The sequence below is a fragment of the Diabrotica undecimpunctata genome, chromosome 1 (genome assembly GCF_040954645.1).
Source record: "Diabrotica undecimpunctata isolate CICGRU chromosome 1, icDiaUnde3, whole genome shotgun sequence".
In the NCBI taxonomy this organism is placed as follows: Eukaryota; Metazoa; Arthropoda; class Insecta; order Coleoptera; family Chrysomelidae; genus Diabrotica; species Diabrotica undecimpunctata.
Window position 1 is genome coordinate 104664043 of NC_092803.1, and position 20183 is coordinate 104684225.

General features: G+C 31.9%; 1 protein-coding gene across 1 annotated transcript in view; it reads right to left on the minus strand.

Moving 5' to 3' along the window:
* Positions 1-20183, minus strand: part of LOC140451901 (solute carrier family 7 member 14) — an 812989-nt gene that overhangs the window by 21640 nt on the left and 771166 nt on the right. The window contains exons 10-11 of the mRNA XM_072545857.1: positions 16230-16336; positions 13898-13992 (exon numbers count right to left, since the gene is read on the minus strand). Of these exons, the coding sequence (XP_072401958.1) occupies positions 13898-13992; positions 16230-16336 (202 nt within the window). The remainder of the gene's footprint in view (positions 1-13897; positions 13993-16229; positions 16337-20183) is intronic.

Consider the following 20183-nt stretch of genomic DNA (forward strand, 5'->3'; position numbering starts at 1 on the left):
GCACTATGCTTTTTATTATGTCGCAGGATTGCATACGTCCTGTCGGTTGTGGTTGACTCTTTCAGTTAATTCCATCCTTAGTTTCAAAAATTATACACTCTGAAATCTGAAAACTTGTAGCTACAGTTCATCCCAAACCCTTCTTTCAGAGCGTCATAGTTGATCGAATTCTCTCTAACGCATTAAGCTAGAAGTGACAGAAAAAAACGTAAGTCTGTGATTATTATACATAGAACTTAGAAAATTATGTATCGTTCACGGGTATTTGCATATTAAAGCGAATTCTACTTACGGATATATAATTGGTTGGAGTTTAGAATGCGCTAAATAGATATCCAATCAATGATGCGCATAAATATAATTTGACGCAGATGGTCTCAATAGTGACAGTACTATGACTATGTCAACTGATAAAATGATAATTGTCATTCCAGGTTAGTATTTTCAGACATTTTACAGTGAAAATTTAATTTTGTGTTTATTGTCATAAAAATATTTTAAATATGCCGAGATACACCGAGAAAGAACAAAGAGTAATATAAAAATTATTAAATTATTTTCAATTAGAAGATATTCATATGTATTAAAACGGTTCTTTTTAGAACCACATTTTAACGTTCCAATATAAGGCGCAATAAAAATTTTTATACAGGACGGGACCTCTAATATGTTAAGTAAAAAAAAATTTGAATTCTAAAAGTTTTTACTTCACATTTTAAAAAAATAATCTTTTCACATTTAGCCGATTACAATCCTGCAACTGTCAGATTTAACTAAAATGTCATGCAATAATTCTCGACATTCTTAAAATCCTATATGACGTCAAAATTAGTGACGCACTGAAAGAAGGGTTTGGGACAGACTGTACACATTCTTCTTCATTATCACTCAATACTACTTGCTGATCATCCTCTTCACTTGCTTCCGAAAGATGATCTTTAATTTCAGAGTCACTTTTAATGTCACCTACTTTAGGTGATTCTTCATCATCGGAATCCCATAAATTATTAGCAATATCTTTTAGTTCTGCAGCTGATAATGGTTTTCAAGACATTCTATTCGCACTATCTACTTTCACTGTAATCCAATATACTTTTGGAGCTTAGTTGTCGACACTAACGACTGATAGCAGATGCATTATTTATTTCAAAATATGTATAGGTGCCTACCTAACAATATTATTGCATTCTAACAATGATTATCAGTTTTTAAAATTCATTTAGAATATGTATAACACCTGTTGTAAGCATCTCTTTAATGTTCACATCAAAGAGATGTTTACATTGTTTGTTACACGTTTAGACTTTATTATTGGATTTCCGGAATCATAAAAGTCCCTTAAGATAATCCACAAAAACATTACTTCTTCTGTAACAAAGATTTAGACTTTAGGTATAATTACAAATAGGGTCCGACGGGCTCGTGTTGCCCATTTACGTGACAAAATTCTTTCGCAATAATTTCAAAAATGATAATGAGTATTTTAAATAGCTCATGATTATGTTAAAGGAAACATACTTCTAAACAAATTCAGTCATGCATAAAATTCAATAAATTTTTTTTTATCAGTTTATGATAAAAGAATTGGTGTCTCGGGCCCGTTGGACACACCTTGCCCGGATAAGAGTTAAACACATTCCATAAATCACCTTTTTCTGCTTTTGAATCTATTTAAGACTTGAAAACTTATATTTAAATTATTATTCTCTATCGTACTTATATATATATATATATATATATATATATATATATATATATATATATATATATATATATATATATATATATATATATATTATGTATCGATACGAAAAGTCTGTCTTAGTTCAAGTATTTTAAAATCCTTTAACTTGAATTAATTTTATGTAATTACTTTTGTTGGATACTGTATCTTCTTCTTCAGTGCCTTATCCGGTCCGGATGTTGGCGATCATCATGGTTTTGTTGACTGCTCTGCGAAACAGCTCCGCTGAGGTCATCCCAAACCATTGTCGGAGATTTTTCAACCACGAGATACGACGGCGTCCCGGTCCTCTTCTGCCAAATACTTTACCCTGCATAACGAGTTGAAGAATTCGATATTTTTCTTCGTTCCGCATCACGTGGCCGAGGTACTCAAGCTTACGTTGTTTAATTAAATTAAGCACTTCTTTTTCTTTTGTCATAAAATACTGTATACCGTATAACGATTTTAAATTCTGCAAAATCCTCTTATATATTCGAGAGTTACTTTATCATAAAAACTAGAACTAAGAGATAAAAAAAATTATTTAAAAAATTCCTTTCTAAAAGGTATAACAATAAAAACCCTATTGGGCTACATCACATAACATTTGTGGAAGGCTCTAGGATTAATTTTAAGCAAGATACGGTTCTTTAAAATATTCTACTTTTAACAATTTTTGCTATTTCCAACAAAATGCAAAAATTACATAAAAAAGCTGCACTCTTCATATTTAAAACTTATTTTAATTTTTGTCGATAGGACACTCAGGTTAAAAGCTTTCACATTTTTACCTTCGAGTTAATAAAAATTAAATTAAAAAAATTGATTTCGCACGCGTAACACATTTAAAATTGCCAATTGCTTCAAAAGTTGTTGCTAAGAGAACGGCCCTTTCTACAGAAAAAGTGCGTATAAAAATTTCTGTTTATAATTATTTCAACATTTGTTGTTTAAAGCACTTTTTTCTGCGACGTACAAATTCTTGGCAAATCGATGTTTCCCGTTTCCCTTACACCCTACGAGGGGTGGGGTTAAGGGAAAGCCCAGGGTTAGGAGTTTAAACTTTTTTGCATATTTTTAGGGTCTTCAAATTAATATTTTCGGCAAAATTTAGCTTGTTCGTATGATTTTGAGAGGTTCAGTGGCATTTTCGCCTCTGACGACTGCAACTGGAGTATTCTTTCCTTCTAAATTCAGGTACATACACATCGTTATAAATGTATCACGATTTGATGAACTATATCTTGGTTTCCGTTAGTCCCAAAAATAGACTATTTGAAAGTACAGAAAGTAAGCTTTCATTTTTATTTAGTAATGCGTAACCTAAATATACAAGAAAAAAATTATAATGAGAAATTTTAAAAAAAGCTGTAAAATTTGGGAAAAAACTGTTAAAAGTATACAACTTTGAAGAACCGTATCTTGCTTATAGTTAGTCTTAGACAAGTAGGAAAAATGGCCAAAAAATGGTGTGAGTAGTGAATTTTGAAAAATGGTATCTGAGATACTGTAAATCCTAAATACTTTTACTAAACGTCATTTTGAAAAGAAATGACAAAAGTTTTTTTTGTAAAGCGCTGCCTATACCTATAACCTATGGCCTATATATTAATTTTATTAATTTTCATCGCCGTATTCCCCTTCTGTATCAGTTTGCTGATAGGATAATTATGGAGCCCTCATTTTTTAACTTCTTATAGCGCTTAGTTTCTCTTTGCTTATGTTTTGTTTAATTCTAATAGACTTTTTCAATTCAAGTTTGCATAATAGCCCATATTCTTCTTTTTTTACGTGGGTTGGTAAATATTAAGATATTTTCTCTACTGAGATGATTATGTGTAGGTAATTTTGGAATAGATGGGTGAGTAACAGCAAATTTTAGACCCTTTGACAGTATTAAACTCCGTTTGCATTTAAATGTCTATTTAATCCGCGGCCGGTCTCAGCTTTTGTGAAGGAAGAGTTCTGAACTAAGTAGGGATTCTTCAGCGCTCTGCAGAAGACAGACTGGGCGGGGAAGTCCTCAACCCCGACACGGCGCGCCCCATATGGCTGATAGGGGACGTCCTGTATATTATACAGGATAGGTGCGAATAAGGTTCACCAAATAAGCACCCGCGGAAGAATGACTTCTTAATAGGCTTGGAATCAGATACTTATGGGTGACAATCAGATATTGGTTTAATCGGTTATAATACTGCGGTGTGTAAGGCAAGGAGAAACCAACACACTAAATATTCTCAACATATTATAACTATGGCAAGTTACGGAAAACAAAAGGCCCCTATTATAGTTTATTCGTCTTCCGGGTTTGGACCGTGTCATTTGTGAGTGACCCAAAAGTGGGTTCATCTCGACGTTTCGCTACAATTGTATGTAGCTTCTTCAGGAGAACAAAAAAGAAAAAGAAACAAAAGACAGGAAGATGGGTAGTTAGCAACGGTAACTCAGTTACTCAACGCAACCAGAGGCGAATACTAACTACCAAGATGGGCATTTGGTCACAGTAACTCAACTACTCAACGCAGCCAGAGGTGAAAACCAAATGCCAGGACAGGGATTCACGTCCAACAGCTCAGAACACTAACGCGTCGAGAGGCAGGGAGTGAATCCCTGGGATTCACTCCCTGCCTCTCGACGCGTTAGTGTTCTGAGCTGTTGGACGTGAATCCCTGTCCTGGCATTTGGTTTTCACCTCTGGCTGCGTTGAGTAGTTGAGTTACTGTAACCAAATGCCCATCTTGGTAGTTAGTATTCGCCTCTGGTTGCGTTGAGTAACTGAGTTACCGTTGCTAACTACCCATCTTCCTGTCTTTTGTTTCTTTTTCTTTTTTGTTCTCCTGAAGAAGCTACATACAATTGTAGCGAAACGTCGAGATGAACCCACTTTTGGGTCACTCACAAATGACACGGTCCAAACCCGGAAGACGAATAAACTATAATTCTGACTCTGGCCGTGGAAGCCTACGATTTCAAAAGGCCCCTAGTCCGTGGAAGACCTTAGATGGTCAAGGGGTGCTAAGTATCCCCACGAAAAATGCTAGGAACCACCCGAAAGTGGAAAACAAAAATTACAAGTAAAAATTGGAACCTGGAATGCAAAATCTCTCTTTATGTCAGGAAAATCTCATAACATTGTGAGAGAAATGAAAAGAATGGGAGTCAACATTCTCGGACTCAGTGAAGTTAGATGGTCTGGATCTGGACAGACAAACATCGATAACCATAACGATCCTCATAATTATAACGGAGTGGCATTTATAGTTGACCAGAAAAGCAGTACATGTATAAAGAACTTTATACCTATATCTGATAGAGTAGCTATGCTGCAAATTAATACCGCTCCTCGTAATATTAACTTGATTCAAGTATATGCTCCTACAGCAGAAAAACCAGAAATAGAAGTACGAGAATTCTACTAAGAGATCAAACAGCTAATGAAAATCACAAAGAAAAATGCTGTAAACATTATTATGGGACATTTTAATGCCAAAGTAGGTGAAGGGCAGACCGAAGACGTAGTAGGAAACTTTGGTTTTGGCCAACTAAATGATAGAGGATAATTACTGGTCCAATTTTGCCAAGAAGAAAATCTAATGATCGCAAACACCTGGTTTAAACAACCAAAAAGAACATTATATACATGGAAAGTACCTGGCGATAATTAAAACCTCATAATAAGAAATCAGATTGATTATATATTAATTGACAAACGTTAAAGAAATGGAATCAGGGGAGTTAAAACATATCCTGTTGCGGACATCGGTTTCGACCACAATCCTGGTGTTGGTAAAATTTCAATTAAACTAAAGAAAATCAAATACAGAGAGAAGATAAAACTAAGCCTCTAAAACTAACTAAGATGATAAAGCTTATCAATGAAGAAAATCTTCAGACGTTAACACTATTATTTAGCAAAATATATACCACTGGAATCTTCCCAGAAGACTGGCTTAGATCGACATTTATACCTATACCCAAGAAAAATAAAGCAAATAGATGCTCACAGTTCAGATTAATTAGCCTCATGAGCCATTTTCTGAAAATTTTACTCAAAATTGTACATCAACGAATATACAGAGAATGCGAAAGAAACCTGAGCGACAATCAATTTGGATTTCGTATGGCGCTTGGTACAAGGGAGGCATTATTTGGCCTCTAGATATTACTACAAAAATGCCGAGATCAGCGAAAAGACGTGTTTCTCTGTTTTATTCACAGAACTCATAGAAACCCTAACACAACATGGTATAGACCATAACACTGCAGCACTTATTAAAAAACTATATTGGGATCAAATGGCGTCGATCAAAATAGACACTCGTCTCACAGCGCTAATAAAAAGAGGAGTTCGTCAGGGCTGTGTACTTTCTCCACTGTTATTCAATATATATTCCGAAAAGATCTTTCAAAAGTGCCCTCGAAAATATTGAATAAGGAATAAAAATCAACAGAGAATACGTAAAAAACTTAAGATACGCAGACGACACCGTCATTATTGCGGATAGTGCTGATGGTTTACAATGACTTTTGAATGTCATACCCAGAGAGGGAGATAACTTGGGACTAAATATAAACACAAATAAAACAAAAGTAATGGCTGTTACACGTGCACCAAATGTCGACATTAATATTTGTAGTTATAATAAACATATAGAACCAGTACACAGATTCCAGTATCTTGGTTGCTGGATAACAAATGATCTTGACCACGAGGTCGAAATACGTGCTCGTATAGAATATGCTAGGTCCGCATTTCAACGAATGAAAAAATTCCTAATAAACTCTACGTTATCGTTGGATATCCGATACCAATTTTTAAAAATGTTTATTTATTCCATATTGCTATACGGAGTGGAAACATAGACTCTCGGAATTACAAGCATGAGGCGTATAGATGCCTTTGAGATGTGGGTTTTTCGAAGGATGCTGAAGATCTCTTGTACAGAGCACGTGACCAATAACGAGGTGCTAAGAAGAATGGGTACTGAGAGAGAACTCCTAAATATTGTAAAAAACAGAAAAACGAGTTATCTAGGGCATATTTACAGATGAGAAAAATACAACTTCCTACGACTTATAATGGAAGGGAAAGTAAAAGGAAGAAGAGGTCCAGAAAGAAGAAAATGCTCCTGGTTGAAGAATGTAAGAGACTGGACAGGCATCGATACACATTCGATACTAAGAACAGCTCAAGATAGAGAGCAATTTGCTGTAGTTATAGCCAACCTTTAGTAATGGAGAAGGCACCTTAAGAAGAAGTCTATTTGATAAATTAACAACTGTCGCTAATATGTCCTTATTTCTGTTAAGGTTATTAAAGTATGTGTACTGTTTATTTTTTTTTTAAATAACATACATATAAAATGAGAATTTGGTGTTTATTGAGAGTAAACTAAATGTAAGATCAAATACTTACCATGTCGGGATAGTATTCTGAGGTTTTTTTCCTGGTTTTTTCTCATGATTTACTATGGAATGACCAACAAGAAAATTTTACTGTCATCATGGGATGTGGTTGTCTTTTGTACAGGACAAATTACATGCTATGATTTTTTCTGACGGATATTCTCAAGTTAAGTTGATTTCATGTAATCGATTGTACTATTTTATAATAAAGTCGTCCTAGGAACGCAAGTCAGCAATATTGGCAATATCATTTTAAGGTCGTTTACTTAATTTTACTAAATTGTCAATATAAATGGCCCAATACCGAAAGGTACAAATGGGTTCTACTGATTAAGTAAGTAAGAAAGTAAGTCAATATAAATAAGTCAGACAAAATTAAATTATTAGAAGAATTTTTCACCAAGTAAAAAAACACAGAATTTGTTTAATTTATTAATGTTTGTATTTTGATAACGATTTTCAAAGTAAAAATTGAAACGTCAATAAACTTATTTTAAACTTCAATTGTGGCTTATTACCATTAAAATAGTTACAAACACTGTTGTTGCTACTGGTTAAAAATATCGTAGTTATTGTTCGCTACGATTTCATTTAAAAATTCATAGGGTAAAATCTATCACGCACTTAAGTTATTGTTTTCAGTGTTATTGTTCAAGTTGGTTTCTTTTTTTTTGAAGGTTCAGGTAGAAGTTCGCCTCTTTAATTATGAATTGGTCGATGTATGAATAATTTTTGAAATATCAAAAAATGGAGTGTTATAGGTGCATTCACCAAATCCTCACTTATTGGTGAATTGCGATTTCGCCATAATTTATAAGTAAATGGGTAACGGTTGAGGATTATTTGTTTGTACTTTAAAGTTCGCCAAAGAAAATAAACAAACGCTCTGTATAAGCGATTTTTACAAAAAGTGGTTGATGAATTCTAACCATTAGATCTTCTTCTTCTTCTTCTACTTTTTCTTTTTACGTAGACATGATACTATTTGTTTTTCAATGTGCCTCTAGTAAGTTGTTGTTTCATCGTTTTCGTGGTCTTTTTACTGATCGTCTTCCTATTGGGAAACCGTCTCTCGCCATCTGTACTACTCTATTTGTTGCCATTTGGCTTATATTATGATCATTTCATTCGTTTTATTCGACAATATTTCTTACCCGGCTCTTGATGTTCCCCACTTTAAATCTACGTCGTAAATGTGTACTTCTAGTTCTGTCCCATAGTGTATTTTCCAATAGTTTTTATTTTTGCTTTTTTGTTTTAAACAATTTCGTTTGTGACATTCTTTTTGTCCCCTCTAGTTCATGTCGTGTTTCTTCCACTTATGTCATTACTGGTCTGATGACTATTTGGTAAATTCTAATTTTCTTTTGGTCCTGGAATTTTCCAGGACCGATTTGTCTCCCTTTTTGGAGAGAGTTATTAGGATGGGGATGTTTGATCTTTATTCTTGTGATATTCTGTTTTGTTTTATCATTTTTTGGATTAGTTTTAATATGTAGTTGTTAAGTCAGATCTGGCCCTCTGTACTTTAGAAGTTTTTTCGGTATTTTGTCATCTCCTGGTGATTTTCCATTTGTTAATTTACTTAATGCTTCCTTTACGTCTTCCTCTTCAATATTTATTTCTTCGGTTATTGTCACTTCTGGTTTTGATGGTTCATTATCGTCACCTTTAGCAAATAAGGATCGAAAGTAGTTTGCCCATGTTTCCTTCTAAATGTGTTTCGTTGTTATTAGTTCGTTTTCTTAGTTCTCTCATCATTATCCATATTTCGTTTTGAGTTCCGCAGAAGTCCTATTTCATCTGTTTTAAGAAGCTCTGCGCCAGTGTTTTCTTTTATTTTGTCTGACTAAAGTATTCGTTTGATTTCTAAATAATGGAGTTTTATTTTTTGATATGTTAGTGATTGTTATTTTCTCTATCTGAGTGATTCTGTTGCTAAGTTAATTATGTTATTTTTGAGTTTTTTCTAGCTTTTCTTGATATCATCTATTTTAAAATAGCTGTTACACTTACAAGAAAAATAATTTGTAGTGGTAAATCTAATTTTTCTTACCAATGTCACCCTTTTGATTGCAATTTTGAATTTGGAACTAAATAAATACCTAAGTTTATAAAATCATCTATGAAAATATAAGAGATAAAAGAGAGAGGATTAAAATTGTACCAAATCAGTTTCAGTCTGAATTCGACCAATCTAGGAAGTCCAAGAAAGAATAATAAGTTATAATTACGTAGATTATTTAAAAATGTTATAACGGACATATTTTCTATATTTTTATGGTTTGGCTCGTTCAATGAAACTGAGCGGTTTTGTTTTAGACATTGTAAAAATTGATAATTTAGTGATGTTCATAGGAAGGGTAAATAACACTCTATTTTTGTTTTAAATATATAAGATTTAACAGCAGATAAGTAGATATGACATAATGAATTTTGAGACTTAAACAGAAGTTTAATTTTCTCAGAAAAGCTTCATAAGTAGCATTAAAACGTTACAGTATGTATGACAGACACAAAATTTGGGCCATTCTTTATCTTTTAACTGTCGCTCCTCGTGTAGTATAGGACAGTCAGGTTTGCTACTTTTGCGCCGTACAAATGGCGTTTAGTGCTAATTACTTAACTATGTTTTTCCATATTTTCCTGTTCTTTGCTAATCTTTCCACTTGTCTTCATGTTTTGTTCTCTCTATCTCCAGCTTTTTCCATGTACATCTGTATGTATTAAGCAGTCTCCTTAATCTTTTTGTCCTGATATCTTAAAACTCAGACTTTTCTTGAAATGATTTAGGGCTTTTTGGTTTTCTGAGCATATGGACTGTATATTTTCATTTTATTTTTATGATGGTCTTTTAATTGGTTCTTTCGCCGTAAGCATCTGCAGGTTTATATTACTAATTTTGTTTGATCAGAAAATGTGCATTTAACTCTGAGACATTTGTTAATAAAGGCCCTTACTTTCTTTACGAATATTCTGTCTGCATTCCAAGTTTTCACTTCATAGTCAAGAATTGTTTTGACATCTCAACCAAATATTTTTAGTTTTGTGCTAAGGTAGTAAAATTTTTCTACTTCTTTAAGCTGTTGACCATTTAACGTTAAATTATTATTTTTCTACTGTTTTGGGTGAGTATTTTTATCTAGTGTGTGTTTGTTTGTGGTTCAGTACATTTTAAAAATAAAGCCAGTTTATGCTGGTGCGTTTATTTGTTGTCCTTGTCAATCTCAATTGTATTTGATGATTGCATTGCAATTGTTATAAAGGGTGTCTTTGATATTCATATATTTTTTTAATACTCTGTATTGAGCTAGAATGTTTCGATTATTATGTATTTAAAAAAAAACTCAGTAAACTTAAACTATAAAGAAACCTCCTGTTATTCATTTTTTATCTAAATTGTATCATGACATATTAAGATATGGAAAAAAATTCTCACTCGTTATTACCAGAAGATCTCTACAGACGCAGAACCTCGGTACGAGTATTATACCTAGTAGTGGTGTAAGTTTTTGATCATCGAAATAAAAAACGAGGTTTACAAGCCTAAAACCAGCACATAATTCTAGTGTCATATTTTTACTGTTTTTGAGTCTTTTGAGTCTTTTGGATATAGCCTTTTGGATAGCGGACTGTCCGTTAAACGGATGAGCTAAAATCAACGTTACAATAATGGACCTTATGAAAATTAAAATTGGACTACCAGCAACGAGTTAGTCGAAAAATATCGACGAAGCACGTATTGCACAAGCCAAGAGAAGGAACTTCGAGGCATCAAAAAATCAGGATTTTCAAAACTGACATTTTCTCAAAATATACTAATCCAATCTCCTTAAACCAAATTTTTGATACTTTGTATACACGACTATAAATAAACCTCTAAAAACTAAAAACAATACCTACCGTTTTAGTACAAGGGTACAGTCACCTATAATACAGGCGTTTATTTGAAATTTATATGGAATCACGTATAAAAGCCATAAAAAATTTACTTTTTAAAGGTTAATTTATTGGTTTTAAATCTCCTGAATTAAATCCCGTTAAAATTAAAATAAAAAACATTACAGAAACGTAAAACAGTGTTTCCCAAATTAAAATGCATTTTTTGGAAGACGCCCTCTGTAAAAACAACTAAAAGTGTCAGAAAAACCTTCTGTTTACAACTTTCTTAAGAAGGTATAAAAAATTATAAGCATAAATATAAGTTTTTCTATTAATATTTAAAACTTGTCTTTTTTCCAATTTAGAAAGTTAAAGTCCCCTTAATTTGTATTTTGGCAGCTATTTCCGAAGTGGAAATTATAAAGTCAAAATAAAAGTATTTTCAACTAAAATTGTAGTTAATTTTCATTCAAAATAGTAAATAATATAATAATGCCATGGGAAAAAATGATTTTTCTTCTATTATTTATATATAAAATTTGCTGTTTGAATTTCTTGCAAGTATTAAGCACGAGTCGGTAGCATTGAATCCCATCCGGTATATTACACAAATTGATGTCTCTCGGTCGATTAAGCGTTATAATATCTATTTGTCTGCAAATTAGATAATATCATTAGTGTATCGAAAGTTATTTATGGATATGCAATTCATATCAATTTCATCCTCAGTGCCATCGACTGCTTATCTAAATAGATTTTATGAATATATGATAACTAAGAGGTTGATAAGGTGGGTTGGCGTTACATTTAGCCTAAGAATTTAATAGTACTCTAAAATTTTCGCTCCGTTATTCATATCTTTGAGAAAAGTTAATCCTATAGATGTTCAAATAAACAATTTAAAATTTAGTTTCGAAACAACGTAATGAATTAAAAAATTTAAGTCTTTACTAGATTCATCGAGATAAATTCGGTAGAAGCCTAAGTTCACGTGCCCACTGACATGACAATTGTAGTTTGACATTGTCAATGTAAAGTTTAATTAGTCCTATATTGTTAACAAATATTTTTGTGATGGGAAAATTAATTAAAAAATGGTATACAACACAGCATCTATTAACGAATAATATTACTATATAAATGCAAAAGTAAACAGCTAGTCGAAAATATTGTAAATAATTTTGTAACTAAATAGTATCCTAATTAGAATTGTATAGAAACATTATAATTAATAAGATTTTTAGAGATATACACAAAACTGGTTTTTAAGATATTACCATTAGATACTTAATTTATTAATAAATTAATTTAACCCTTAAGTGGTCTCACTATTTTATTTTACATAACTGCTCGCTTGGCGTATTTTGTACGCCACTCAAATAAGAATGTCTTTTCATAATCAGTTCGGATTTTTTCCAATAAAAGTAATATGGAATCCTCAGTGTTGCAAAATATTGATTTATTGACTCAAAAAATATAATAATAATATATATAAAAAATTAAAAAATTATATATTTATCACATACGAATTAACTTTACTTATATTACTATATATTTTAAAATCCTTTTTACTTAAACTAAAAAAAAAAAAAATAATTAAACATAAATATTGATACTACACTAACCAAAGTTTAGGGACTACGTTCCTCGTTAGGCTGATTATTCTGTAAAGAAATATGTGTCGTCACTACATGTTGCTTGCATGTTGGTTGATTGCAACTTTGATATATGATTGTACTTGTTCTATTTTTCATCCTTCCATACTGAATACGTCTTTATCTCGTTTTATTTTAATATTTATTTCTATTGGCTCTTCATTGGGTCTATATGGACGAAGAAACTGTTTTATATCCAGAGATAAATTTAGAATTTTGGCTCTCATACACAGATGTGGCTTCATAAGACGTGGAGGTGGATGTGGATTTTTAAGAAAAAATCTTTGATTCTCACCATCTATATGGGTTGCATTATAAATTACATTTAAATATATGCCAGCACTATTAGGTTATTGGTAAAAAATGACCAAAGGCCAACGTTTGGTACGTTTTTGTACTGAGTAGTTAACGCATATCTGGCCGACAGTATCGAATCGTCTATTAGTTGAGTTGTAAAACAGCACGATTTCTGGCTTTTGTGTTTTTGAATCTACTTTCTCGTCATAATGCATAGTGGAAAATAAAATGACGGCCATGTTTTTATTTGCAGAATAAGATACTAATGTTGTCTCTTTGGTAAATGCAAACAAAGGCGAGTTTATGTGTCTACTTTTATTAAGTCATAAATGGGGGGGGGGGGGGATGGGTTGGTTGGGAGGATGATTTGTAGAGAGGAATGTATGTATGTAGACCTAAATGGACGACTAAATTTTCAAAAGACCAAACGTATTTCATTTTGGTCTTTTTCAAGATTTAATATTTTGAAATATTTAATTTACGTACTACTGTCATCTTCTTATTTCTTATTTTAATTTTTTTTTAAACTAATCCTTTCTACATTAATTTTAACGGCCACAATATTTATTCCTTCTATATTGAATTTGCATAGGATGCTTGAATATAGTTAAAATAGGTATACAATTGAATAAGGTTTGACTTTAAACAGAATTGTTTAATAATTTTATTGCAGTTACTGGCAACCTACTCTATTATAATGTCACAAAACTAACCAAAAGGCTTAAACATGTTTAAGGATGTGTTATTTTCTTAAAATTTATATTTTAACGAAATCAGTTACTTGTAAAAAAGTAAGGTTATATTTTGATTTCGTTTTGTAAGAGTCACTAACGACCCAAAAGAAAAAGGGATTATTCCAAGACATACTATAATATAAAGCTTATTTCCCAACATCATTTTTTATATCTTATAAATTATGTATACTTACTTGAAGCCTTCGGCCTATGTATCCTAAGCTAGGCCCCACCGTTGCGCCTACCACGCCTCCAGTACTAGTAGCACTTCCACCTCCATGGACAGTACCTTTAAACAATTGAGTAAATTTATAGGTTTGGTAAAGTGTGACTATTACAATAAAAATACCAAGAAAGAAAGTAGTGAATGCTGCTTATACAGAGTGCGGCAGATACAGGGCCAATTAGAAATTTGTCGAGAACTAAGGGTAACTGAATCATGAAAATTAGATGAAGGGGTTTTGAATAGTGACCTATTTAATGAAAATATTTTCATTTATTTGCTACTTCTGGTTATACCGGAAATTGCTTATACCTTTGTTTTTTTTTTAATAGGATAACCTGTATAGTTTTTAATTTTTGGTTTTTAATTCCACACTAAATCGATTATTGACATCAATGTACCTCAGAAATAAGCTACCAAATGTTAGACGTGAGTAAAGTTAATATGAGTTTAAAAACATTAGACGAAGAACAAAAGAAGCAAACTTAAATCCTAGAGTAAAGCTCATCATTTAGAATTTGCAAGAACACATATTTAGTGGAATATCGACAACTGACATAATGTTCTTTTGACTGATGAGACTAGAAATCATTCTATTAAGGAAGCTAGATGGTCCAAACCATGTCTATAGAACAGTTAACGAACAATTTGCCACCTGCAATTTCGCCCAGACCGTTATTTGAAGGTGGTGGCATAATGCTTTGGAAAGGTGTTCGTTGGGATGGACGCACCGAACTTGTGAAAATGATTGGACGAATAACTGGTGACTCTTACGTTCAAAATATCCTGCCAAATCATGTTTTGCCATATATTGGTTATATTGTATATGACAGATTCATGTTAATGCACGATAATGTTTGACCATATGCCGTTGCCATAGAGAGTGGTCTGCTAAGTGGAGTTGATGTGGTCCAAATTTAAAGATTAGATTGGCCATTGTATATCCCATATTTAAATCCAATAAAGCACATGTTTGATCAGCAAAAAAATTTATATACGACAAATAAATCATGTTCTAAATACGATAGAGCAGCTTCGGCATGCTGCACAAGAAAAATGAAATGCAATTACCTAAGAATATGTCCAAAATTTACTTGCAAATACGCTGAAAATGATGCAAACAGTAATAAAAGCTAGAGGGGGAACACTTGTTACTGATCATGCATTTGTTTCAGTTAAAAAGAGTTGTTTAAGCAATTTAAATTAACATTTAAATTTAGAGTAAAATAACTTTATTTACCTAACATTAAGCATCTTTTTTTGTAAAATTGTTTATTAAATATTGCTAAATTCTTTTTTGCGATAAATGATTTAAATCACCAAAAAATTTTGAAAATTCCAATATATTCAATATTTTTGTCCATGAGTCTATCATTTAGTAGCATATCTTAGAGAACACTGTAAATTTCTCTTAGAAGTATCTTGCTTAAACTTGCACTCGTAGAAGAGTATCTAAACAAAAAAAGGTGTTTGCAAAAAAACAAGTCATTGTTTATTATTTTCACAAGATACAGTTAACTTTGTATGTTTGGATGAAATAATCAGTTTTTCTCAGAAGACTGAGAATTTTAAACTAACCAAATATTATATTAAAACCACCTACATATAATACAAAATTAGGTTTTTATTACCTAGGTCAAAAGTTCTTTAAAAGCCTTCTTTTATTTATACAAACGACATAGAAATCGTTACCTTAAGATTATTATTTTTCTGAAGAAATTGATGTATTAAACAAACATGTCAAGTTACTATATTCTGTGAATCTGAAAATCAGTGTTCTCTTATATTATGTTATGTTGTTGAATATATTTTCCATCAAAGAAATAGTCTTTAGTTTGTAAATAGTGCTCCAATAAAATAACAAATACTGAATGTTATATTAAAGGCTTTAAAAGCTCTATATATACAAAACCAACAATCTACCAGTAAAGTAGGAAAATTCAGCTAACAGAATAATATACCGTGAACGCAAGTTATAATCTAATATAAACCAATCTGGATCAATATTAAATACTGTATTTTGTAGGTGAGTTGTCAAAAAATACTTCACTGTGGGAATTCCGATTTATGTCTATACATTCATTCAGTTATTTATTTTTTGAGTTAGTTTTAATGTATGTTTTAGATTTAATGTATGTATAGGATATATTTCATTTCATTTTTTTGGAAGAATTCGCAAAATTCTCCTGACTTTATTACCAACTAAAATGTTGATTTTACCTTAATCGATATTTTAAATTATGTTGTTTACTGTAACTTTCCCTTAACTATAGAAAATATTATTTAAATTATATATCACGTACCATAAAACTTATTTTCTGTTCTATCAGATACTAAAAACTGATCATCTCTTCCAGAAAAATCCTCCTCTGGCTCATCACCACCAAATGTGTCATCGCTATCTGGAGAACTAAAATAAATAAAGGTGGAATAAAAATTAAAAATAATATAAAACGTAGCATAAAGCATCGTTTAACAGAATAGTTTTTGCACATTAAAAAATATTGCTGTGAAACATATATATATATATATATATATATATATATATATATATATATATATATATATTTATATATATTATATGTATATTTAAATTTACGTAATAATTTTAAAGACAATTTTGGATTTAACTAATTTATTGGTTGAATATCAGTAATAACAAGAAAAACATCAAAGTTCCCCAAATCAACAAATTAAATGTTCTAAGTAACCCCCACACAATAAATCAATCAACCAGCAAATCGATATCAAAACACCACTGTGTTAAAGATAATTTTTTTTGTAAAAATATCACTTTTTTGTATGAATTTTTTTTTAAAGATAATGAATCATAATTATCTTTAATGATTTGTCAACGACTGACTAATCAGAGATATTATTGTAAAGGCTAACAAAAATGGGATATTCTAGTGAATAAAGAATAGAATTAGTTAAGCTATACTATGGAAACAATCAGTGTGCTAAGGCTACGTCAAGAATCTTCAATACAAACCACTCAGAAAAAAAAACGTAAGTCACCAATAAACATTTAACTGATAAGTTTGAAGCTACAGGTAGCGACGTTGACAACATAAAGCACGAAGTAGACCGTCAAGTCCGAAATGAAGCAGTTGAAGTGGTGGTTTTGGGTCATTTGCAAATAGATAAACGACAGTCTATCAGACAACTGTCTGGTGTATTTGGTGTATCAGCATCTAGCATATATCGAATTATAAAATAACAACCAACATCGATTGTACAACACATGTTTTTCTGACGAGTGTACTTTTATGTTAAATGGTAAAGGTAATAGACATAATTGTCGTTATTGGAGTAACAGTAATCCTCATTTATTCATGGAGGAAATTAAATGTATGGGTTGGTATTTTAGGAAATCACGTTATTTGACCATTATTTCTTGACGGAAATTTTAACGGAACAATCTATTTAAATTTGTTAGAAGACGTTATTAATCCGCTGATCACTAACACATTGGAATCTGATAATAATCTTCTAGAGGATGACTGACTTTCCAACAGGACGGGGCATCCCCACATTATGATATACGTGTAAGACAATTTATGAATCAACATTTCCCAGGGCAATGAATTGGCAGAAGAGGTCCAATAGGGTGGCCAGCCAGAACATAGGATCTTTCGCCTTTGGATTTTTTTTGTGGGGATACCTAAAATCAAAAATATACGCCACTCCGCTTCCAGATCTTGCAAAGTTGCGACAACGAATTGTGACAGAATGCCGATTATTTACACCGGAGGTATTTGAAAATATACGAAAAGGCTTTGAAAATGGACTGTATTATTGTATGGAGGTCACAGGAGGTCATTTCCAACATTTAATTGGTTACTTTGTTGAACTTTTATGTTTTTTGTTATTACTGATGTTTAACCTATAAATTAGTCAAATACGAAATTATATTCAAAGGTATTCCGTAATTAAAAAAAAAGTTTCGCGTAGAAAATAAATACCTGTCAAATGATGTGCCACTTAAGGGTTGTCACTCCCGAAGGTACTTTTTAAAAAGGCCCTTTTAAAGGTACAACTAACAGAGTTACAGCACTTTATTTAATATATATTTAATATAACTGACTTTACAGTATTTTAAAATTTACAGTATTTATAAGAAATTAATTGATGACGACCTGTCTGCAATATGTGTCGAAACTGCTGATCGGCTGGACTATTGAACTGCAATACCGCTACAATCGGGGTTAATGTATCGTAATTTGCCACTCGACCACACTTGCTATTTAAACAAGAACTGGGGTTTGATGCGGGGCAGTAGGGGCTTACATTTGAGATCATAATTTTGCATGAAAATTCGTCCCTTTCTCAATGCAAACTGATGTGTGTTTTTTTTTTAATTTTAAATAAACTCTTGGTATAGTTTGTAAAAAAAAATAAATGTAATATGATAGAATAAGCATAACCATTATTGAATGCTACAATTTGTTAGCAGTTTGGCAGTTTAATTTGATAGGGTTTTTAAACAAAAATACTCTAATCTAATAACAAAAAATGAAAATTTTTGAAATATGCATAGTAGAGTACAACATGCACTTTCAACAAATAATGAAAGATTTGTTATCTATATATTACCCTGAAGAAACCCTGAAGAGCTGGATGAAGGGTGCGGATGCTATGTCAACTCTTGATTTTATAAATTAGAGACTTTAAACGTGTTACTTAATAGTCAATAAATTAATAAATAAGCAAGGTTGTTTTATTGGGTCTAAAATTTGGTTAGTTAGTTTAAAAATTTTGAAGTATTAACTTCGAAAAGACATATTTTACAATGCAGACTAATTTAGTGCAACTTTATGCCTGTCATGTCAGCACGTTTGGTGTGGTAACACATAATATCTCTTTTTTAAAGTATATTTTTATACTAATATATTAATCTCTCCAAATGAAGAAACGATGCTTAAGTAAAATACACCGCAATTTCTCTTGTCTATCGGAAAAGATGATCAGATGGAGCAGCTCTCGCTTGAAACTTGGAATTTTAGGATTTTCCTACGTATTCATGGTATCTAGATAAGTAAAAAGAATATACATATGCTAGATAATAGCATATGAAAAACTGAGAGAAACTTTTAAAAATGAGCTGCCCACATGCCTGAAGAGAACAGTATTTGATCAATGCCTCCTCACAGTGTTGACATAGAGAGTCATACAGAGAAGAATGGAGCGATCCGTATTAAGAATAATACTGCGAGACAGTATACAAAACGAAGAGGGCAGGAGAAGAACAAGGGTAACTGACGTCATCAAAGGGATAGCCAGATTAAAATAGAGATTGACAGGACACGTAGCCAGAAAGATGGATTGCTGATGGACAAAGAGGTTATTAGAATGGAGACCAAGGTAAGATAAGACAAGCGTCGGTCGGCCACCTACACGATAGGCTGACGATTTAAGAAAACAAAATAAAAACTGGATAAGAGTGGCGTAAGATAGACGGAGTTGGAACTTGTTTAAAAAACTCAACAAAGAAATAAAACGAAGATGCAATGCTGATAAACAATATTACCATCACAATATATATTAAGAAGTTAAGAGCCACGATCAAAACATTTAGCCATCTATTTGGAAAAATACTCTACATAATACAAGAGTTTAAAGCCAGAACTTGTCCGTTGAAGACCACATAGGAACTCTAAAAACCAACAGGTAAGATATACCAGAGACATTGCCTGGATCTATACAAAGATGATCAACGCCAGTATTTTATTCACCAAACCGTTATAGAAATCTAAGAAGAACCTAATGTACTTAAGAATAAAATAAAACTGGCGATCAGTAAACTCAAGAAAAACAAATTTTTTACCGGATGTGGTCATAGCAGAAATTCTTATAGCCACAGAAAAAAGTAGAATAAAATTGCTTCACTTGCTTTGTAACAAAATATGACATTCCAAAAAATGGTTTGATGACTAGACAAAATATACAATAACAACAATATACAAAAAGGCAGCCTTTATAAATGCAAAAATTATGGAATCATCTCCCTTATCTCATATGCCAGCAAAATAATGCTACAGATATAATCAATGAAAGACTAAAAACCTTTCTGCGAAGAGAAATATCCCAACAATAAACTAAATTTACCAAAATGTGGAAAATGCAATGCATTCGACAGGGTCAAATGACAACACTTATAGCACATACTAAAAGAAGTAGGCGTACCACAACACTTAATTTCACTTATAACTGAACTACGAATACATTACTGCAACTGCACTACTTATACGAATACA